The sequence below is a fragment of the Periplaneta americana genome, chromosome 1 (assembly GCF_040183065.1).
Source record: "Periplaneta americana isolate PAMFEO1 chromosome 1, P.americana_PAMFEO1_priV1, whole genome shotgun sequence".
In the NCBI taxonomy this organism is placed as follows: Eukaryota; Metazoa; Arthropoda; class Insecta; order Blattodea; family Blattidae; genus Periplaneta; species Periplaneta americana.
In genome coordinates, this window is record NC_091117.1 from 138,257,695 (window position 1) to 138,278,330 (window position 20,636).

Genomic DNA, 20,636 nt, shown 5'->3' on the forward strand with positions numbered 1-20,636 from the left:
TATTGTAGCTCCCCAAATTCATCGCGATGCTGGGTGGGCATCAGTTCCATACACTAGCCGAAATTTCATGAGAAAATTTCTTTACACTTCTAGATATATTAAGGAATAAAAGTAAAATTACTTAGCACAGGTTCAAGAATCACAATGATTCTAATGTGGCAGAAAGGTTCATGAAACAAAGATGCAAATAACTTATACATCCGAAGATTTGTAAGAAAATATTCTTTATTTAGATTACAGTGGCAAAAAAATCAAGTAAAATAGCAATACAATTTTATATTACAAAATATATATTCACTTAATATTAAAGATATTTCTGTAGGCTACAGAAAGTAATTTCACATATCACTTGATATTAAAGTCTAGATTGAAAATTCTAATGGAAGACAAAATGAAAACTGTTTACAACTCTTCTAGAACTGGTAAATAAAAATCATACCTAAACGATTATCACAAAACATTTTCGAACTACATGGAATTCTTGTTTTAATTGTATGCTACAAAATTAATCACGAGAAGTAGGCTGCCTTTGTCATGCTCACTAAATTTGTTCGTATATATCACAACATAACAAAGATATCTAAGTAATAGAAATTAGAATCTTTTAATTGTACACTTGTTCCTAAATTGTACTGAATGAAAAGTTATTTTTTATGATTCATAAATTTTAAGTTATATCAGCAACAATCTAGTAAAGGTCAAGATATCATTTTTGTAATCTAAAAATATTATTAAAATGAAGGCTCAGCTTATCCTTAATCATTTTCCTACAATTAAATTTGTGGAAATCCAAAACATACAGTGTCAAAGAAAAGCTGCGGTAGTATGCGAGATTATAAAGTTAATAAATAGTTGCACAAATATGTAACTTTCCAAGGTTATTATAAGCATACTGTTAGATGGAAAATTAGATGAAATGTCTTACAGAAAGAATCACCTCTATTTTGTAAACTTAAAAATACGTGACTTTACATTGGAATAACATGCTGTAGGTATGTTCTAAAGGGACCTTATAAAAATTTTATTTAGTATCTTGTTTTAGTGTTACTAATTTGAGAACCTACAAGCCAATTCAATTCTGTTACTAACAAGAATTTTGTACAAATGAACATCGTTCTATAACATATATTTCACGTCCAAATATTATATGTTTGCAAATGCATAAATATCTATGTACATTCTTATACTCTGATGTAAAAAAAATGTATTTTACGTATATACATATGCGACATGTAATGGAAGAAATATTTGTGTTATTACAAAATAGTGTAAGATGACCATTTTCTTATCAAAAGTTTATTTTGAAAATTAGTAACTGAAAGTCATTTTTTAACTACAACTGAATATAATTTTTATCTTAATGGCTTAACAAGAGGCTTAGAATACATGACACACAGTAAGGGAAGACTTTATCAAGTGATATGTTACTGAAGTTCATACAATCACAATGTAATATTCTACGGAAAATCTTAATCATATGTTTCTCAGTTCTAAATGTGAAACATTTTTAGCTGTGATAGGACTAGTAGTTTCTCACATTAAGGAAGATACTGAGAGATGTCCAGATGAAAGATTCAAAAACAAGAAATAAAATAAAAGTTAAATAAAACTAGAAATAAAAGTTAAATAAAACCAGACTTCCTACAATCTTCAGTTTGTCGCCCAGAATCTGATGATTTTTTATGTCGAAGGTTCACATCCATATTGTGTTGAACATCTATAATAGACTTTGACTCGGCTAGCCATAACACGCACACAACCTTGTTCTGCAGTGTCGAAACTGTTTATTGAGTTCAGTCAGAGTCACCAGCTGACACATGCGCTTGAGTGGAATGTGATGAAACAGAGGAATTGAGTTTGTAATAGCGCAAACAGGAATTATTTGTAACAAAAATTTCAGAGATATAACGTCTTTTTGGATATCTTTCATCTGATCACTCTGTTATTAAAGTTAATCATGGTAAAAGATATTAAAGAATATCACGTCAGACAATAATAGAACTTGATTTATCAATTCTCTACACTAAATATAACACACTTTCGTAAGTTACAGCATAATAATTTTGAGCTAGATCAAAATTACACTAAGAGCATGTTACTGAAATCCCTTTAATATAAATTAAAATTTTCATTTCTTTATCACACAGTATCTTACATAACCAGTAACATCATCACAAATTATCTCACATTCTTAATTAATTTATGATTCTAAAATTATTTTGTGTACAACTAACAAATGCAGGAGTAAGGGGGAGGAAGAATTTGAAATTACTTACACAAATAGACTTTCTAATAGGAATCTGATCAATTAATAGTAAAAATAATTAATTTGCTAACTTAAGAATTAATAAATTATAGTTCTTTGTTTTGATCACTATGAAGTCACTCATGACGAATGACCTCATCACTACCTTTCAGATTAAATACATTCTTCATTGTATGAAATCTTGATAATAAGAGTGTTTTGCTACACAGTGAATACATAACTCTAAGTAAATATGGCACATAAAAATTAACACATTTCACACACATAAACAAGAAAAATAACTAATTGAAGTCACAAATGGAAATGTTGCCTAGTAAGAAAATAAACACAACTGAAAGTTAATGCTGTGAAAGGAAATAAATATGAGAAACACAAAGTCATGCAGTACTTCAAAGTTAGAAATTAGAAAAAATAAATGTTTACAGGAGAAATGGGTGGTCTTGTTCTTCAAGCAAGGAAGAAAGTCTATAACATAAGCCTGATAAGCAGAAGAGCAATGTGACGAGCTCAAATTTTACTATAAGGCTGAATGTCCTTGAGCAAGTACAGCAAGCTTAGACTAGTCGAACTGATTAAACAACTGCTGCACATTGTGCTCTACAAGCCAAGAAGGACCATCTCTGCTGCAAGAAAGCAGCAGAAACTAAAAAGTTAAACTCAAAGTAAAGTATTAGTATTTGGTTTCTGCATTATTTCACAAGCAATGTTAAATGATCTACATAAAAATATTATGTGAAATCTCACTAAAGAGTTAAATATATGTATATACATATAGGCTATAATTTAAAATTACAGTTTGTGTAATTTCGTGGAGTACAGAAAAGTCTGAACAGAAAAGGTCTTGGATAGGTTACAATCTACTTTTTTGGCATTAACAATCCTAACAAACATTGATTGTTAATTTCATGATATGAATACAGTATACTAATGTGCTCAGTATATTATGAACTTCACTGTCAATGTAAACAATTAGGGTAGGTCTAAATATATAAATCATTGCACAATAATTTCAAAATAAAACTGAAGTAGCCATTAAAAAAATTCACCATAACAAGAAAAGTGATTATCACATAATTAGTAGTGTTTCGAAAACCACAAAAATGAACCCTATTTTTAACAAAATAAGTATGGAGTAGCATTTTATAAGAGATTATTGTTGTGTGCTACCCTCCATTGAAATATTCATATGAAACTATGAAGCAATTTCCAGTTTAATTACGAATGCATTAATATAATAATACAAGAATATATGTACATTCTAATTCAAGTTCCATGAAAAATTGTTCATTAGAGCATCATTTTTCAATAATAAAAGAAACTTGACTGAAAATATCTGCAGTCATATTAACAAAAAATGAAAACTTTCAGAATGTATATAAACCAATATACCAGTACCTGTGTGAGGGTACAAAAAAATGAGCGTTACAGTCAATAAAATATTCAAGAAACATTAATTAACAAGAAAATAAGACAAACAATTGGAATGACTTTGCATTATAGATTTACACAATCAGAAGACACACATTAAATTAAAGTGAGTTAAAAACTTGATAGACTGCCTCTTTGGTCAAATGGTCAGTTTGCCTGACTATGAATCAGGAGGTCTCGGGTTCAATTCCCAGCTATACCAAAGAAATGTTTTCAAGCGTATGGGAGTCTGGAATGAAGTCCACCCAACCTTGATCGAAAAAATTGGGGAATCACAAAATGTGCCGAACTCTTGTTGAAGGAAAGCAAGTATTAACATCTGTGGTGCTCAGTTTGACCCTCGCTCATGTGGCTGTAGCACCATGGACTTTAGTTTAGTTTAAAAATGTGACAGTGATGACAGAATGTAAGCTTTGAGGACATGTAAAGATACCACTCGAAGCTAATTATATCACATTAATATGAAGTGATTTCACAAAACAAACTGAAAATAAAAGGAGTCTTTAGAATGAATGTTATACATAAGTACTGAATTTATAAATTATTGTTAAATAAACGTAACTTGTTTGTTAAGCATTATCAAAATAAACAGATTAGTTGTAATTGGAGTGTTCGAGACTAAAATAAAAAGTGCTACATTACCTTAAAATTAATTTAAAAGCACTCTTTCTGATTGAGTTAAATAATTAACCTCTCTATGCTGTGTTTTGATTTTAGGATTCAGGAGATCCTGAGTAAATCTAAAAGTAACAAAACTAATTGCATGGAGATGTGCAACAATAGACAATCGAAAAAAAAAAAAAGAGAGATATTTGCACATATCTGTTGCTGGCTGAATTATTTAACTTAGAAAAAATCAATAATGCGATATCCACACTCTGCTGCCATTTATAAGGAAAATTCATTTATTGAATAAAATTTATATTAACTCGACTGCTGGTCTGTTATTAAAGTCAGTTAGTCTTTTTTTATTATTATTTGTGCTATTTTTTGTAACAGTATGAAAATAGTCAAATTTACTTCAATGGTGAATATCTGGAAAACATGTTTTTGTCGATTGGTCTCTTATTGCATAACTCCGTCCAATTATATTCTTGCTACACCAAAACGAAGTGTCAGTATTGTTTTAAAAGTAAGTGAAGAGCTCGATACACAATATAACTAAAATGAACCATACATTTGAAAATCTGCTATGTTAAAATACCCTATGTCAGGCACCCTCTACTGGGTTGCTACATATATGGTCGAAGTTACAATCTGTCACACTTTCTTTGTACTGCTCCCTTAGTACATTTAATGGACACAGATCAGACTCTGGACATCCAGGCAAAGTCACAGGTTTCTCTTGATGCAGAGTCAAAACTTTCAGCTGCTCATTACATCTAAAACATATATTAAAATTAAGAAACTATTTTGTTAACATTTTAATATTACTAGAAAATCTCAAATCAAAAGAGGAATTTAAAAAAATGTTTTGTACTTCACTTATATTATTTTAAGGCTTCAGTACTGTAAAACAAAAATACAAAAGTAAGGGCATTCTTCTTAATAACAGCAAGTTTATAGAGATATATCATCTTAGACAAAAAAAATAAAAATAAAATAAAATAAAAATAAATAAATAAATAAATAAAATGACCAACTGCCATGAGCAAAGTCCCCTTTGAAAGACTTCAGTTGATTTCGTGAGAGCTTAGGTTTACACGTTAATGATTTCTTGTGCAAGATTCCACTAAGTTTTTTTCTTTGTTTTGTTTGTTGCTTTTTCTATCTGTTTATAGATCAGGTGTCTATAATACCGGGTGTTTCAGGCATTTCTCAGAAGATACCATTTTTGTTGCTTTGTGAGTAAACAATAAAAGTTAGAAAAAAAAAGTTTCAGTAAGCTTAATAGTTGTTTCTTTTTAAAAGTAGTTTCCAATAATACCTTCAATAACCTATGTTCTCATTTGAAATTTCGAAGTTGACCACAGGTACACCTACTTCCGGTTTGTAATGGGAAATGGTACTACCACCAATCGATTCTTTACATAGGTTTTGGTCATTAAAATTTTTTTTATGAACAACCAGTATCATATAGTTTCCGAGAAAAAAGGTTAATACGGGTGGTCTGAAACACATGTATTTAACCTATCATTCCGATGTCTGAATATGGGTACCCCCTGGTGACAGGGGTTTCAGTACCTGCAAGGTATGTAGTTACACTTATTTTTTGACGGGTAGAGAAACAAGTGGTAAGCTCATTGTCTCAAACACCACATAGTATGTGACTAAGGTATTACTAAGACATGAAGGAGAGAAATTTGGTCTTTATAGTGCCAGAAAACTCCAACATGGAACACACGGCCACAGTCTAGTAAATACAGTCGCGAAGCTTGAGTTGTGATGGTACTAGGAACAATAGACTGTGCCGGTACTATTTCGCATTGCATGTAATGAGGCGATATTAGCAATCCTAGTGGTTAGCAACTATCTATGGATGCATATTTACTACGTATTGAGCTTCGTGACTAATATACTAGACTGTAACACAGCTTCAAGTCCCTCCAGGAGGACTGAATTTTTGCGTCCTGAAAAATCCATCGACCCCAGCTGGGTTTGAATCCGCAACCGTTGGGTCTAGAGGAGAATATTTTATCCCTAACCACTGAGGGGAACAAAATAATAATCTATAACAAAGATATATTCAAAGAGTAAATTAAGCGCAAAATAAACATCCTTTTCCTAGTTATGTGAGTCAAGCACTGCATAAAGGTGGACTTAGACAGGAGATTGATCTTTCCCTCCCCCTCCCCCTCCCCCAAGACTGTAGAAGAAACAGATACTATTCGTTAACATTTAGAAGTCTGAATAAATGTGGAGAGGAATTTATTTTATTGTTTTCATTTGATGACGAGGAAAACTCTAGGAATTCTTGATTAGAATATGAATAGAGATGAGAGTTTCAAGTTTTCAGTTAATTTGCACCTGAACTTTCCAGTTAAAAAAACTCTCACGTTTTGCAATATGCTATCAAATAAAATGTATACACACCTGAACAGTACAAATGCTAAATTCGTACCAAAGCTGTCAACCTGGCTAACCCTCCATTTTCTTTTATCATTCAATGTATTAAAATTATTGTGAAGTAATACTTCTTCATCTTTATATAGGCCAAGATGAGCCATAATCTTTAGTAAAGTACCAGAATGAGTGAAATATACTACTGCACGGGCTTTGTGTTCTCTATCTGGCATCTCTTCTACTCTGAAATAAAACATATTTTACTCAGTCAATGGTATATATACCGTACAGTGTAATTCTGCATATATAATATTATTACTATAATAAATTTACACATACAGCATGTTTTGATATATACATAATCAGTCACGGAATGTATGTTGTTGTCTTCAATTGGTGGCTGCTAGCCTGATCTTAATATTTTCTTATATAGATTTGACAAATGTAGTCTTTTTGAACCTGAAGCAACTCGTTACGTGTACTTGAACATTACAACCTAATGAATCTTCCTCATCACATTACAAACACTTGACAAGTACATCTGATAAATCAATCCATAAATGGAATAACATAATAAAAAGAGGTGCAAGGATGCAAGCTCTTTGAGAATGTGGCAAAAAGGACGAAGTATTATAAATGTCACTGAAAAGAACACATGAAATTGGTAAACAATTTCTTATCATACTGTGTTTAATAAAATTAATGATATTGCTACTAATAAACTAAACAGTTTTTAAACTTACTGAAAATGTTGCAGCATATCTTTAATAGGAGGGCATGCTTGTCTGTATGTAATGTTGTATCCATAACCATCAATCCAATAATATTCTAAGTCTTCAGCATATTCAAAAACCTGTGAAGTAAAACAATAATAAAACATAATATGTCTCATTTTCTTATTATGTCTCGTAAATAACAATATGGCAAGTTTGGTATAAGTTGTTGCTATGCGCTGGAATATGAGTGAATTAAGAATTAGAATTGAAGTTATGTGGTTTGGGATATGGCTTTCAGTTCAGGAAATTGGGTTACAGATCTCAGATTTTAATTTATTTTATTAGTAGGCCTTAATACGAAGACAGTTAATAACAAAACATAATCTATATTTTTTATTATATAAATTGTTTTTTTTTTGTTCCAAGAAATTTATTGTTTTTCTTTTCATAACTGGAATGCTAATTTTATCATAAATTAATTCGGTCAAGTGATATAACCTAAGAACATAAGGGAATTCTTATGAATGTTACATTTGAAGAGTCCAGTGCAAGAATGATGGATGTCATTTGGAATACATTTTGCAGGAGAAGCAATTGAAAGTTTGAAATGCTTAGCGCTCAAAGCTTAACTGTGAGTTTCCGATCATTACTGGACAATGACTATCAGTGTTAATGCCATATAACTCTCTATGTACATTCTATATGTCTTAAGCTATGCATTGACAGTCTTGGTTCATTTTCGACAAGAAAGTGACATCCATCATTCTTGCAGTGGACTCTTCATTTACAAAACTTCTTGCAGCGAGCAGAACTGTGTATTTTTACATATAAGAAAAATGAGCATAATTATAGGCTATTTCTCATCCGGATATAAAAATGAAAACCATGGCACATTAGCCCATGAAGAGCCAAGGCTCACCAGCTGGCTGCTGGCCTGACATCCACATGTCTCAGCAGAGGTAAAAGATCATCCAACCAGAACAGAGATATTGTATGATTAGCATAATGATTCCTCCAGCCATTACAGCTGGTTTCTATAACCGGATTTCGCTACCTAATGTAGCTCCCCATTCAACATGATGCTGGGTGGGCACTGGTTCTATACACTGGTCGAAATTTCATGAGAAAATTCCTTCCCTACGAGAACTCGAACCAGCATATATTCTGTATTGCGAGTCAGGCATGATGCCTTAGATCGTGGAGTTCATTTCACTAACTAGCTGCTAACTACAAGCACATGATCAGATCTTGAAGTTGTGATCTGTTGTTGCTCTACAAAAATGTACCCATCATAATAAAATAAGCTAGGTACTGACATAGAACCTAATACAGTCAACTCCGGATATAGTGAACCTCTGCAGACTTGCATATTTCGTTCACTATATGCGAAGTGTCTCTCCCCTAACCTTAAAAGACAGAAATGAATGAAATTGTGAACAAGAAAATAAAATATTTTATTTTTGTGGAATGGATTACATTGTATACTGTTACTCACAGTTGATTTACTTAAACTATGCTGTCGACCCAAGTCTGCTTGCAAAAGATCACGTTCAATGTCACTTATAATATTCGCCTTATCTTCCAAAGAAAACACTTCACGCTTCGGCATTTTTATACAGTACATTCACTATTGGAACACTAGATCAGGTAGAAATGACAAACGCTGTTATGGTGTGATTGCGTACTCAGTCTTAGAATTTCCTGGGTCACTTAATGGAAACTGGTAGAGGGTAGATGGAGTTTGAAAGCCATCGAAATCTTACCTCTGGACATAATGTCCTTCCCCTTTTAATAAAAGAAGGCAATTTCATTTTCTGTTGTTTCGATGCTATCTGTCATAATTGAAATGTTTCTGAGAACAAAAGATAACCCTTTGACGGTCGAGGATTAGAAATAACAGTAGAGTAGAGTAGAGTGCCTGAGAACAGAATGTCAACCCTTCAACAGTGGAGTGAGACAAGGTCGTCACGCGTTGCCTGGATTTACAGTGCAGCTCATTGTCTAGGAATCACTAATCCTACCTTTGTCCTTTGACTAAAGGAGTACGAAACTTAGAATGTTGCTCTCAACCAGAGCCTTCTTTAGTTACAAGCCGGGGCCATACGTCGGCAACACTGTAATTATCTGTCACCCGGAGGCTGACCGTACAGTACACGTGTTTGTGCTAATGCCGATTTTCAATGTAAATTAATGTTACAGTATAAGTGTGTGTCGATGGAATTATGTTTGCGATCGTACCAAACATTAATTGTTGATGTATTATAAACTAAATGCGTGTTGGTGATAAAAAAACAAGACAATAAATGGAAATAAAATAGTTGCAGTCTTTGGGAATTTTTACGGTTATGGATGACAAAGTAATTGACTATTCTATTAAATATTAAATATTGTATAACCACATTTTTATATTCTTATTTGTGGTTTGTGTGTATCAGAATTCTAGTAAAATTGTTGGGTCTCGCCTGCTATATCAATAAAATTACGCCTTTGGTTTTCAAAGTCATTGTAAACAGCTGTTTTGTGATCCCATAAATGTTGCAGTTATGTTGAAGATTCGGAATGCCTGCTATACGTCAGAACTATCTATAATTTGTAGATGCATAAAATCACTTTGTTGGTTTGGTCAATGTTACTTATGTCCTGCCCACTATAGAAACATAGGCCAATTTTACACATATTCATTATAACTTGTTGCTTCTTTGACAGGTTAGGTTTGGTTAGTTTAGGTTTTTGTTATAGCCTACCTTGCATATACGATTATAGCGCAACATTGGCAGTGATAAAAGTGAAATATTCGTTCAGTGGGCGTTGGATACTCTACATTCACCGCGTTTTGTTACGTATTATGTTGAAGGGATGTGTTTTCATTTTTCATAGATTGTTTTACTTGGTTTAACTGTACTTACATCCTCATACTTTTATTATAATAGGAATGTCAATAGTTTCTTCTGTTTACATTTTATTTTAGGCCTATTTGCATAATTCGCATTCTTAGCTTGTTTTCTGTAGTTATATTTATTTAAAGTTATATTTTAAAAAGTTTATAACAAATAATTTAAGATAACAGTATTGTTATGGTGACTGGCCAGGTTCAAATTAAAACTGGCTTCCTGGACATCTGAAATATTTATAGAAAAGCACGACATAATCACATGAAATTAAAATGCATATGATATCCTACACCTTTCATGTCAGAGGTGAAACAACATTAAGCGGCAAAACATTGTCAATTTACTAGCCACATAATGGTTAATTGATTGGAATAGGGTATTGCGAAAGTACGTCATTATTTTATTTATTTTTGGTACAAGTAACATTTCTTTAAGTATTTATTTATTTTCCCTTGTACCATCAATAAAAAAACAAGCATGTTTTAATTTTTTTTAAATTATAAGTGTAGTTGCTACGACACATAGGCACACAGCACTTTCTAGGCATCTGAAATATTTGTAGAAAAACACGATAGATAATCGCATAAGATAATATTGAAATATATCCTAAACCTTTCACAGATGAAACACCATTAAGTCGCAAAACATTGTCAATTTGCTAGCCACAAATTTGTTAACTGAATGGAACTTAAGAATACTGCGTAGGAACTTACATCTTTATTGCATTATTGATTTTATTATTTTCGGTGCAAGGAATAATCTTTTTTATTTATTTATTTACCTTCGTACTATCAATAAAAACATGTTTTTTTGTAATTATTTTAAGTGGCAGCCTCTGTACGTAAGCAGCCTACTTACGCCGTATTTTGAAGTATAGCTAATTGATTGCAATAAAACACTATTTTCGAACCCGTAATAATTTACATCACTATCTGAATATTGATCTTACCTTTGTGCATGAAGTAATATTGAAAAAATACGCGTTACGTATAACGAAAGCAATGAGCAAACATAATATCACTCTAAAATCTCCCGCCTCCACTCTGCGTTGCCAAACCTACCCATGCCCCGGCTTGTAACTAAAGAAGGCTCTGTCTCAACACATTCTTTCAATTTTATACAAGAAGGTCAGACTTCAAATAAGAATTTCTCAGGATACAAGGTTCACTATAACTGAAGCGAGGGTTCACTATAAATGGAAATATTAATGTACTTTTTAATGTTTGCGGGTTGGAACCAACGATTTAGGTTCACTATAGCCAAATGTTCATTATAACTGAGTTCACTATATCCAGAGTTTACTGTATAACTTAAATCTGCGCTGCAGCAATATACAGTTCATTATTTAACCTTAGTGCTTTGCTTAATTTTGTGTACACTGTAAAAACCATGTATTTGGATATTCTTTAAATGACATAGGCACATATAATTATTATTTATTACTTACTTATCCTCACTTAAATTATCTGCCTGAGTAAGAATTAGAAATATAAAATTAATGTAAGAAGAAAATGACCAATATGGTTGGTCACAGTCCAAAATTATTATAAAACTTAATGTACTTATGATATTCACCAATTCAGTCCATAAAAGTTTTCCTCAGTGGTCTAGCAGATAACCACTGGATCAAAGACTTACGGGTTCAAAGCTGGCAACAAATACTTAACACAGCTTCCTTCAAGAGGGAGGTAAAGATGAGAGATCTGTGTTTTATATTTACGGCACATTCCTAACAGAGGACTTCAGACGAAATTTCCTTACAACTTCTCGCCCATATTCAATTTAGATAGGCCTACTGAATAAGTTTTACTGTTCAAAGCATCATCAAATAAAATACTGCTAATAGTATTCACTTTGTCAATTTTAAAATGGTTTGAAGACATCGAAATTCGTTCAGAACATAATTTATACAAGTAAACTTTAAACATACGGTAGTAGAATTCTAAACTGCGAGTATTTCTCTTAAATAATTTTTTGATTTACCTTCATATTGGTTTCAGAAAATGCAGCGCACCAAGGTGATCTTGCACGATGGTCCCAAGCAGTTTCAAATGAGCACGTAATGTATATAAGAAAGGCATCACCTGAAACAGATATACTTTTCTGTACTACTGGGAAACTAACTATACATAGCTTACTTTGAAACATGAACTGAATACTCACGGATATTAATTGTCTCATTGAATCCCAACCGAGAGCTTATATCCTTCAGTGCAGAAACCATTTCCGGTCCATCTTCAAATTTTAACTTTTCCCTCATGGAAAGAGGATTTTTATCCACTTCCATACGCCATCGATGACACAATTTATAAAACTGCAAACAAAAAAAAGTAATATATTTTCTAATTTAAAACTGTCTGTAATAAATCTATGTAAATCAGACTGTGTTTTAATACTGAGAAGGATACAATAATTACTTTCCCCACATGAGCATTTCTGCATTTTCCTCAGTTTGCCCCACTTCTCGTAAGATGTGTGTCGTGATCCTTTTGTAATATCAACCCGGAATTTATTAGCTAGAGAGACTTGGGAAATCGCAAAAAAAAACAAAAGTCAGGATAGTCACCCTGAACCTCTAGAATACAAAGAAGGCATGCTAACCAAGACATCAGTATGTTCGGTATGTGTATATAATAATAATAGCAATACAACAAGTTCTGGGCACTATGAAAATTGTATATTGTTATATCGGGGTTATTGTTGTATTGAGGTTATGAAATTTTGCACATATTTTGAAAGAGGAGACAGTATAGTAAAATAATTACAAAACAGCATTACACACTATGAAATAACATTTACTCACCATTTGATTACTCTATTTGAAGTAAAAATTCATTCAATATTGATGCATATTTTTCTTTTAATCAGTAATTGTAATCTGTCTTTCGGTTTTGAGGTTTTCAGCATTAAATGCGTTTCTTATTGCTTCCAGTACAATCAAATGTTCCGGCGGTATACTAGACATTAAACCACTTCAAGGTAGCAGTGTCAACATCTTCGCTGTCGCAGTTTTTAAATTCAGGATCAATTTGGTCACTTGTGACACTGTCCTCTTATGAATGTTGTGAGTGCTGACTGCACAAACTCATACCTTTCAATTACTTTAGTCTCCCTCAATTGCCTATCTAAATCGCTAAATGCAGCTAATTTAGTCTCTAAATTTATGTTTTCATACTACATCTCTGCTATCATTAATAAGTAACACTCGAATGTGAAAGATGCCAGAAGTCAGGAAAGCAGTGGCAGGAACCAAAAAGGAAAATCCTTTTAAGGGTCATGCACCCTTCTTGCACAGAATGCCAGTTAGGTCAACAAAAGTATGAAAGGGGGTAGGGTAGACGAAATAACGGGAAGACATCTTTTAAGAGAGCAATACCAAGTGAAAAGTAAAATATTGAACATGAAAGCAAAGTACTGGTAAAATAAAAAAAGATTATAATTTTTTGTCATTCCACTGGGGTTTCATAAACATTTTACCTTTGTTGTAATGATAAAACATATTGAAAATATAGGAAATATGCCGAGACCAAACAAATTTATTGTTGCAACGTGATTTATTGTTGTAACAATTTTCATTGTACGGAGGTTCAACTGTAATAATGATGATGATGATGATAATAAATAGCATCTGGAGAAAGGAGACAAAGAAAAAACACAGTGACAGGATGAAGAACTATTGGAAAACCAGAAAGGAAGTGGAAAAGAAGAAACGAAAATAAATGCAGTAGGTTACTTCACACGGTCCCTAGATGGCTTCAAACAAGGAGAAAAAAACAATAATAATAATAATAATAATAATAATAATAATAATAATAATAATAATAACAGCAGTCATTGCCAGAATTTAACACCAGTAGAAAGTGAAATGTAAAATTATGGTACAGATATTTGCTAGCAATACTGTTTTGAAATTAAACATACCCTGAGAATTGGATCTCTGTAGATGGCTTCCGGGAACCAAACATGTCGACTGACTCTTCGACCAAAGAGGCCAATTGTAAAGTGACGTGCACTTTCAGTGGTGCGCTGAGTTGCTGTGTATCTGAACTGTAAAGGAAGATATTCAAAATCAAATTTCTGTGCTACCATAGTATTTACATTTCACATAACAAAAATAGTTTAGTACCTTATATGTTAAATTTGTATATATTTCTGACAATATTTGAGGAAAACGATTTTGAAATCTTTCTGCTAATTCCACCATCTCATCTTCTCCTTCATGAGCAAGACGTTTCTCGTCAGCTTCTTCTACATGTGGTGACCAAGCTTGGAGAGCAGCTAGTTCTTCTTTACAAAGCTTCCCTGACAAAAGAAAAATAAAAACAAATTTATCATCATCTCATCATTCTAATATTATAGTCCACACATCACATGCTGGTGTATGGACAAGTTCATTCACGCTTCCCAATGCAGACCATCCCACTCTACCCTCTATCGCTTAATTTCCTCAGGTCGGGCATTCCACACTACCGTGATATAAGCTGGCGGAACATGACTACTTGGGACTGGTCTGCATAAAAATGCTCTGTATAAGCCTATACTTTTAAAGACAAATAGCAAACTCTAGACATTAAGCCTACCTCGTTTTGACTTGTGGTTCTGTATCACAGTTTCACGTAATTGAGGCAATCTCTCCCTCATCTTTTGTATAACTTTGCCAGAAGGATATCGTGTACCATGGCGTACAATCATCCATATACGAATCGGATTACATCCTGTTACATAAAAAGTAGTATCAATTACAGTATTTCATTAACAACTATGGTACACAGAACGAAAATGTGTTATTAGGCCTATTCATTTTTTTTAAGTTAATATTATTATAGGTAAGCCTACACTCTATGGGAAGCAAAATACATAGGTATTGGCCCACCTAGATAGCTTATAATGAAAGTAAAACTTACCTGGATAGTGTATAACTGAATCATTTTTATTTGTTAGATACCGATAAGGAGTTTTTGTTGCAAGATATAGATGTGTGTTCTGAGTTCTGCTGAAGCATTTTTCAGATAATAAACTTGGCAATGTAACAACAATGATGAACAGCAATATAAAATGAAATTTATGTTCCATTTCAGCTGTAAAAAAAATATTAAGTTATACAAAGAAAGGAACCTTTAAATAATGTCACTGCACTAGCTATATATGAAAATAATTGAGCTTATTGAATAATATAAAAAAATCTTATGTTAACATAAGTTTGACACTGCCGTTTCCAGAGTCAAACTGCTTGTTGTGTCAAATGCCAATAATTCACATAAAATTTAAAAGCCACATAAAGTAAAGAACTTTACAGGATTTCAAGTCTTCAACTTACATCTATCCACTAACTTTTCTGTAGGGAAGCAATTTGAAGTTGATGGATAAAGTTAGGACCTTAAACCCTCTCCACACTGGAGATCATTTTAATAATTACTGTACTGTTTAGTTAGACCTACAGATACTATTCTTCGAATGATTTCATATATATCCGCTTTTACGCTTTAGCTAGGCTATTTGTTTAGATGCAAATAGGTGCGAGTTAAAATATACCGGTATTATTTATACAGTAAATATCTATTACCTACTATTCTGTGTACTTTTATGTAATTATGTAAATTAAATTACTTAAAAAGGGTTATATCTTATGAAAATATAGGACTAGGCCTACCTGTAAATCAGAGAAGAATAGGTTATGTTTTACAATCTATGAGACCAAGTCATAAAAAAATCTATTGTAATTCGCATTCATTGCCTATCAAGTCATAAACGTGACTATTGTACGTATTGTACCATACTTTCGATTACCAATACTATACTCTGAAAACTATAAACACAAGAAAACAAAGAATGAAATAAGGCTACCATACCACATGACCATGTAACTAGCGGTCTCTTCGAAATCTCATACGACGACTTGCAGTGAAATAAATCAACAATGGAAAAATACGAGGTTTTAGGTTTAGTTGGTGAAGGTTCTTTTGGTCGTGTGTACAAAGCCAAAAGCCGTAAAACAGATGAAATAGTGGCTTTCAAGATTATACAGAAGGTATAGTATGTCGAAAGAATGCAGTTATTTCAACATGTAGGCGTACTGTTTGTATTATGTCAACATAACCTATATAGTAATTTGTAGAAGAGGTAATCATGTCTTAAACATCGGCCCATCTTTCCGCAATAGAGGTCCAGGGCACATACATTAGACCTACCAAATAGGATACCTATACATGCATTTTAATTAAATTTTCAACTTTTTCTTAAGATTGACATTTATTGTCACCCTCTTTACACTCTAGAGTAAGTGCCCTGGACCTCTATTGCGCGAAGATAGCCGATGGTTTAGTACATAATTACCGAATAGGCCTGTTTTTAAATTTCTGCCTAAACGTATGGTAGTCTATGTAAATGCTTAAAGAAAACAGGTTACCCGTATCGGTATCACTTTTATTGGGAAATCAGCGTATTAGACTTTGTAAATTTATATTTAACTTACCTGTTACACATAGGCGGAGAGAGAACCGTTTCTTTGTGGGGCAAAGCAAAACCATAGAATCCCGATATAACGAGATTATGAGGGACATCATTTATCTCCTCCCCCGTTATAGCTTGACCTTGGTACAGTATATCGGAATGTGATCATTTAATAAAGGTAGGCCTATTGTAAAATAAAGTAAAACTGTAACAAAATATACAGACAATTTTACTTTTTTTCCCCTCTTGAACAGAGGAGGTACCTGAAGGCTTACACTGCAGTCTGAGGCTTATTGTGCTTACCACTCCTATTCTATGAATGGTTGGGTAGCCGAACGGCCGTGCTCTTGTACAAGTACAGCATGCCGCACCGTGAACTTAACCTGGGCTATTGTATGGATGATGATATGTGAATTAATAATGGCGAAATGAGCCCGTAGTCCAAACTGAAAATTAGCCAGCAATTCTGCTTCAATTGGTTGAGGAAAAACTTCGGAAAATCCCCAACCAGGATTTGAACTTGAGCCCACATTTTACATTTACTCTATCTGTTTATTTAAAAAAGCAAGATGTCATATCAAATGTAAATTCTAATTATTTTACTTACTCTCGTCTTTAAGTTTACACATTATACCAGGATCACTTTTCTTTTTTCTGCATTGTTGTGCAATATGTTACTCATATTTCTCCAAATGGCTGCTTGAACACCTGCAGAGTTCTAACACATCAGCACAAAAAAAAAAACATTACAGTGCTTCCATTCCTTAAATGAGGTGTAGAAATTCTTAAACATTCAGAAATTTAAAATAAATATTATAGTCCAGACACATGGTCTGGAGACATTAATTCGTCAATTTAAGCATAGAAATTTAATCATAAACAAAAGCAAGAAAAGTCTTTTGAATTCAATAGTTTATAAAGTTAATAGAAAAAAAAGAGTTCGGCTTATGCAGTTACAACATAAATGTTATTTCTTTCTTTAATTAATTTACTTGGGCAATTACAATACCTAATAGTTTTATGTATTGAATCAATATATAGATAACATTAAGAATTGTGTGTTTGTCTACTGAGAACTTTCAGTACCTAGCGCATCAGTCAAATTGTGGGTGATGTTTTAAGAAATCAAAAGTTTCAGTAGAGTCAAGATTCATTTAGACTTACTGGCTCCAGTTGAATAGCAGAGACAAATAAGTGACTACTAAGAGTTACGCTCCCGTTGTTTAGAAGTGAGCCAGCTACTTGCTTGTAGCTCAGTGTGGAAGGGATACAGTTGGGAAAGAATTCCCTTCAGCTTGTTAAGAGAGCAAGACAAGTAGTAAACAATCCGATTTACTCAACAATATAAATTCAATTAAAAACGTCTGTTTCCTTCTTATTATCAGTAGTAGTAGTAATAATAATAATAATAATAATAATAATAATAATGAATATAAAAATAAAGTGTAATTCTTCACAACGTTACAGTATCAATGTTAATGTTATTAACCACTAATCACTAAAAACGGGTTTTTCCGCCCCTGGCGTCTATGACAACCTGTAAGCATTGAAGCATACTGTCCACTAACCGTTGGAGTGCCTCTTAGAGGATGAGATCCCACTACAACAATATTGCCCTCTACTGCACCAAGGTGTTATGTTGGACATTCCTTCCGTGCATATCCCACACATTCTCAATAGGATTTATATCGGGATTATGAGTTGCCCAGTCTAGGTTCGTATCTCAACTTCCTGTAGGTAATGCAACACAAAGAGCAGAATGCTGACAGGCATTATCACACATGATATAAAGTTGTGGCCAATGAAGGGTGCAAAGGACATCACTTCGATGCACCTTTGTGGATTGAGGGTCCCGTGATCGTCAAACACGAGCTCAGTGCGGGCCACATTGCTGATGCCAGCCCACACCATTACTGACCTGTCCCCAAACAGAGACCTCGAAGAAAAACCAACGGGCGAGTACCTCTCTCCAGGCCTTCTCCACACCCTTTTTCGTCCATCAGCAGACCTCAGGTTAAAGTGGCTCTCATCAGTGAAGAGGACAGAGACCCACTGCTCTGGAGTGTTGCCTCTCAAAACGAAAGCACGTTTCCCTGTGCCGTGGCTCGAGTTGGGGTCCATATGCAGGTCTTCTGGACAGAAGATTAGCTTCTGCAAACCTCCCCGTCCATTGATTTCTTGTCTGTACTACTTTGGTTTGGCGATCACGCAGAACTTGCAGGGTGAGAAATCTGTCATCCCTGGCACTTGCACTTCTCCTACAGCTGATCCCCATCTCCTATCATATGTTCCAAGTTCCCTATAGCGTTGCATTGCATGGTGAATGCTACTAAGCAATGCTCTGATGACCCGAGCCACATAACGAAGGCTGCGTCCATCCTCCACCAAAGCAACTGCCCTTGCGACATCTTCACAGCTAAGAAGCATGTTTTACTCACAATACATGAATAACTGACTAAAATTTTAGTGAATGGTTCAAAATGTTTCCAGATATCCATAAATCAGCAATAAGGGTGCCACAAGTTTGTAAACCTTAAAAGCTTTTATTGCGCTACCCTCAGTAAAATCATAAAGATAAGTACTTCGGAAATTAGGGTGCAATAAACTGCCCTAAAGGTGGTCATATCCACAATTTCTTTTTACAAACAGTTCAGAAGGATGTTCTAATGTGTTAAACATCTTAAAAATGAGAAGAGAATTCTTTGGTTCCTAATTATATAGAAAAAATTTATTTATTTTAAGTGTATTGCTTTTTTTGGAGGTCAGTGTAGTTTTAATCAGAGTTCTGCATTGTAACTTTCACTGTTACGAATTTATTGTATCTGATTACAGCGAGGACGGTCAGAAAAGGAATTAAGGAGTCTCAGACAAGAATTTGAAATTCAGCAACATTTGCATCATCCGAATATTATACAGATGATAGATTCGTTTGAAACAGAAAATGAGGTATGTACTGTGCATTTAAGAACTTACTATTACAATTTATTTGGACGATCATGCCTTTTTTCTCTATTTACCATTGTTGTTTACATTCTTGTATGTTGAATACCACACATTCTCTGGCTGCTATGCAAACTAAAGAAATCACAGTGCTGTTATAACTACTTACCACACTAAAACATTTTTATATCTTCTTTTAGACTTTTCTGGTATTAACTTAGCACAATCGATCCTCTATGCTTCTTCACTCTCTTCATCTAGTAAATCCTCAACCAATTCTTTTGCCATAATCATTAATTGATTACAAAACTTAAACTCATATATTAATCAGCGTAATACAAATTTCATTACCAGAAACAACAATGACTCTTTACACTGAAACAAAATAACCTACGTACTGCCTTGGCAACAATGTTCAAACTGTCTTATAGGAGACATTTTTACTTATCAAAAAAATTTATGCAGTATTAAAAATTAAAAACGAATTTATTTAAATGACGATCGTCCATAAAATAGTTTGCAATACACATGCGTTACAGAATCTCGAAAACTGAAAAAACTCGGCTTCACCTCGTTTTTTTTCAAACTGTTTCCTAGATTCTGTTATAATGTACTTACCACACTTGTGTCACAATATACTATAAAATTAGTGGAATTTGTGTAGATGTGTATTTACATCATCATTCAGGAAATTTTTTTTTCATTTTTTAATCTTCTTACTGGTTATATCTATGGTGTTTGGTCTGAATATGATAACTCCAAAAAAGCTGTTTTGAAATACAAGTATTTTTATTTTCACTTTTCCTTTAAAAATGAGAATTCTAATTTACATACAAATGTGAATGAAAATAACATAGATTAGAACACTGTTTAATTGTATGCACATGCTCATGCTTTTCTATTGCTTCTAAGTAGCCTACAGGTAACTGTAGATAGAATAGC

General features: G+C 33.2%; 2 protein-coding genes across 7 annotated transcripts in view; one reads left to right on the top strand and one right to left on the bottom strand.

Moving 5' to 3' along the window:
* Positions 1–207: 207 nt before the first annotated feature.
* LOC138701299 (multiple inositol polyphosphate phosphatase 1-like) lies at positions 208–16,906 on the bottom strand. Of its 4 annotated transcripts, none has more exons than XM_069828045.1 (10): positions 16,777–16,906; positions 15,209–15,382; positions 14,885–15,019; positions 14,431–14,606; positions 14,226–14,351; positions 12,468–12,618; positions 12,288–12,388; positions 7,441–7,550; positions 6,728–6,940; positions 208–5,076 (listed from the first exon to the last, which is right to left on the bottom strand). In XM_069828045.1, exons 1-10 carry the CDS (start codon positions 16,865–16,867, stop codon positions 4,905–4,907), a joined length of 1,449 nt encoding a protein of 482 aa, XP_069684146.1. In that variant the 5' UTR covers positions 16,868–16,906; the 3' UTR covers positions 208–4,904. The 4 variants fall into 4 exon arrangements, with proteins under 4 accessions (XP_069684146.1, XP_069684166.1, XP_069684157.1 ...); XM_069828065.1 differs by lacking the exon at positions 16,777–16,906 and adding an exon at positions 16,154–16,286; XM_069828056.1 differs by lacking the exon at positions 16,777–16,906 and adding an exon at positions 15,955–16,146.
* Positions 16,191–20,636, top strand: part of fu (STKc_STK36 domain-containing protein fused) — a 36,905-nt gene continuing 32,459 nt past the window's right edge. For 2 of the 3 annotated variants that reach the window (XM_069828029.1, XM_069828021.1), the window contains exons 1-2: positions 16,191–16,332; positions 19,587–19,700. In XM_069828029.1, the coding sequence (XP_069684130.1) occupies positions 16,222–16,332; positions 19,587–19,700 (225 nt within the window). In that variant the 5' untranslated portion in view covers positions 16,191–16,221. Of the gene's footprint in view, positions 16,333–16,400; positions 16,425–19,586; positions 19,701–20,636 lie in introns of those variants that run through there. The other variant, XM_069828036.1, reaches the window with a different exon arrangement.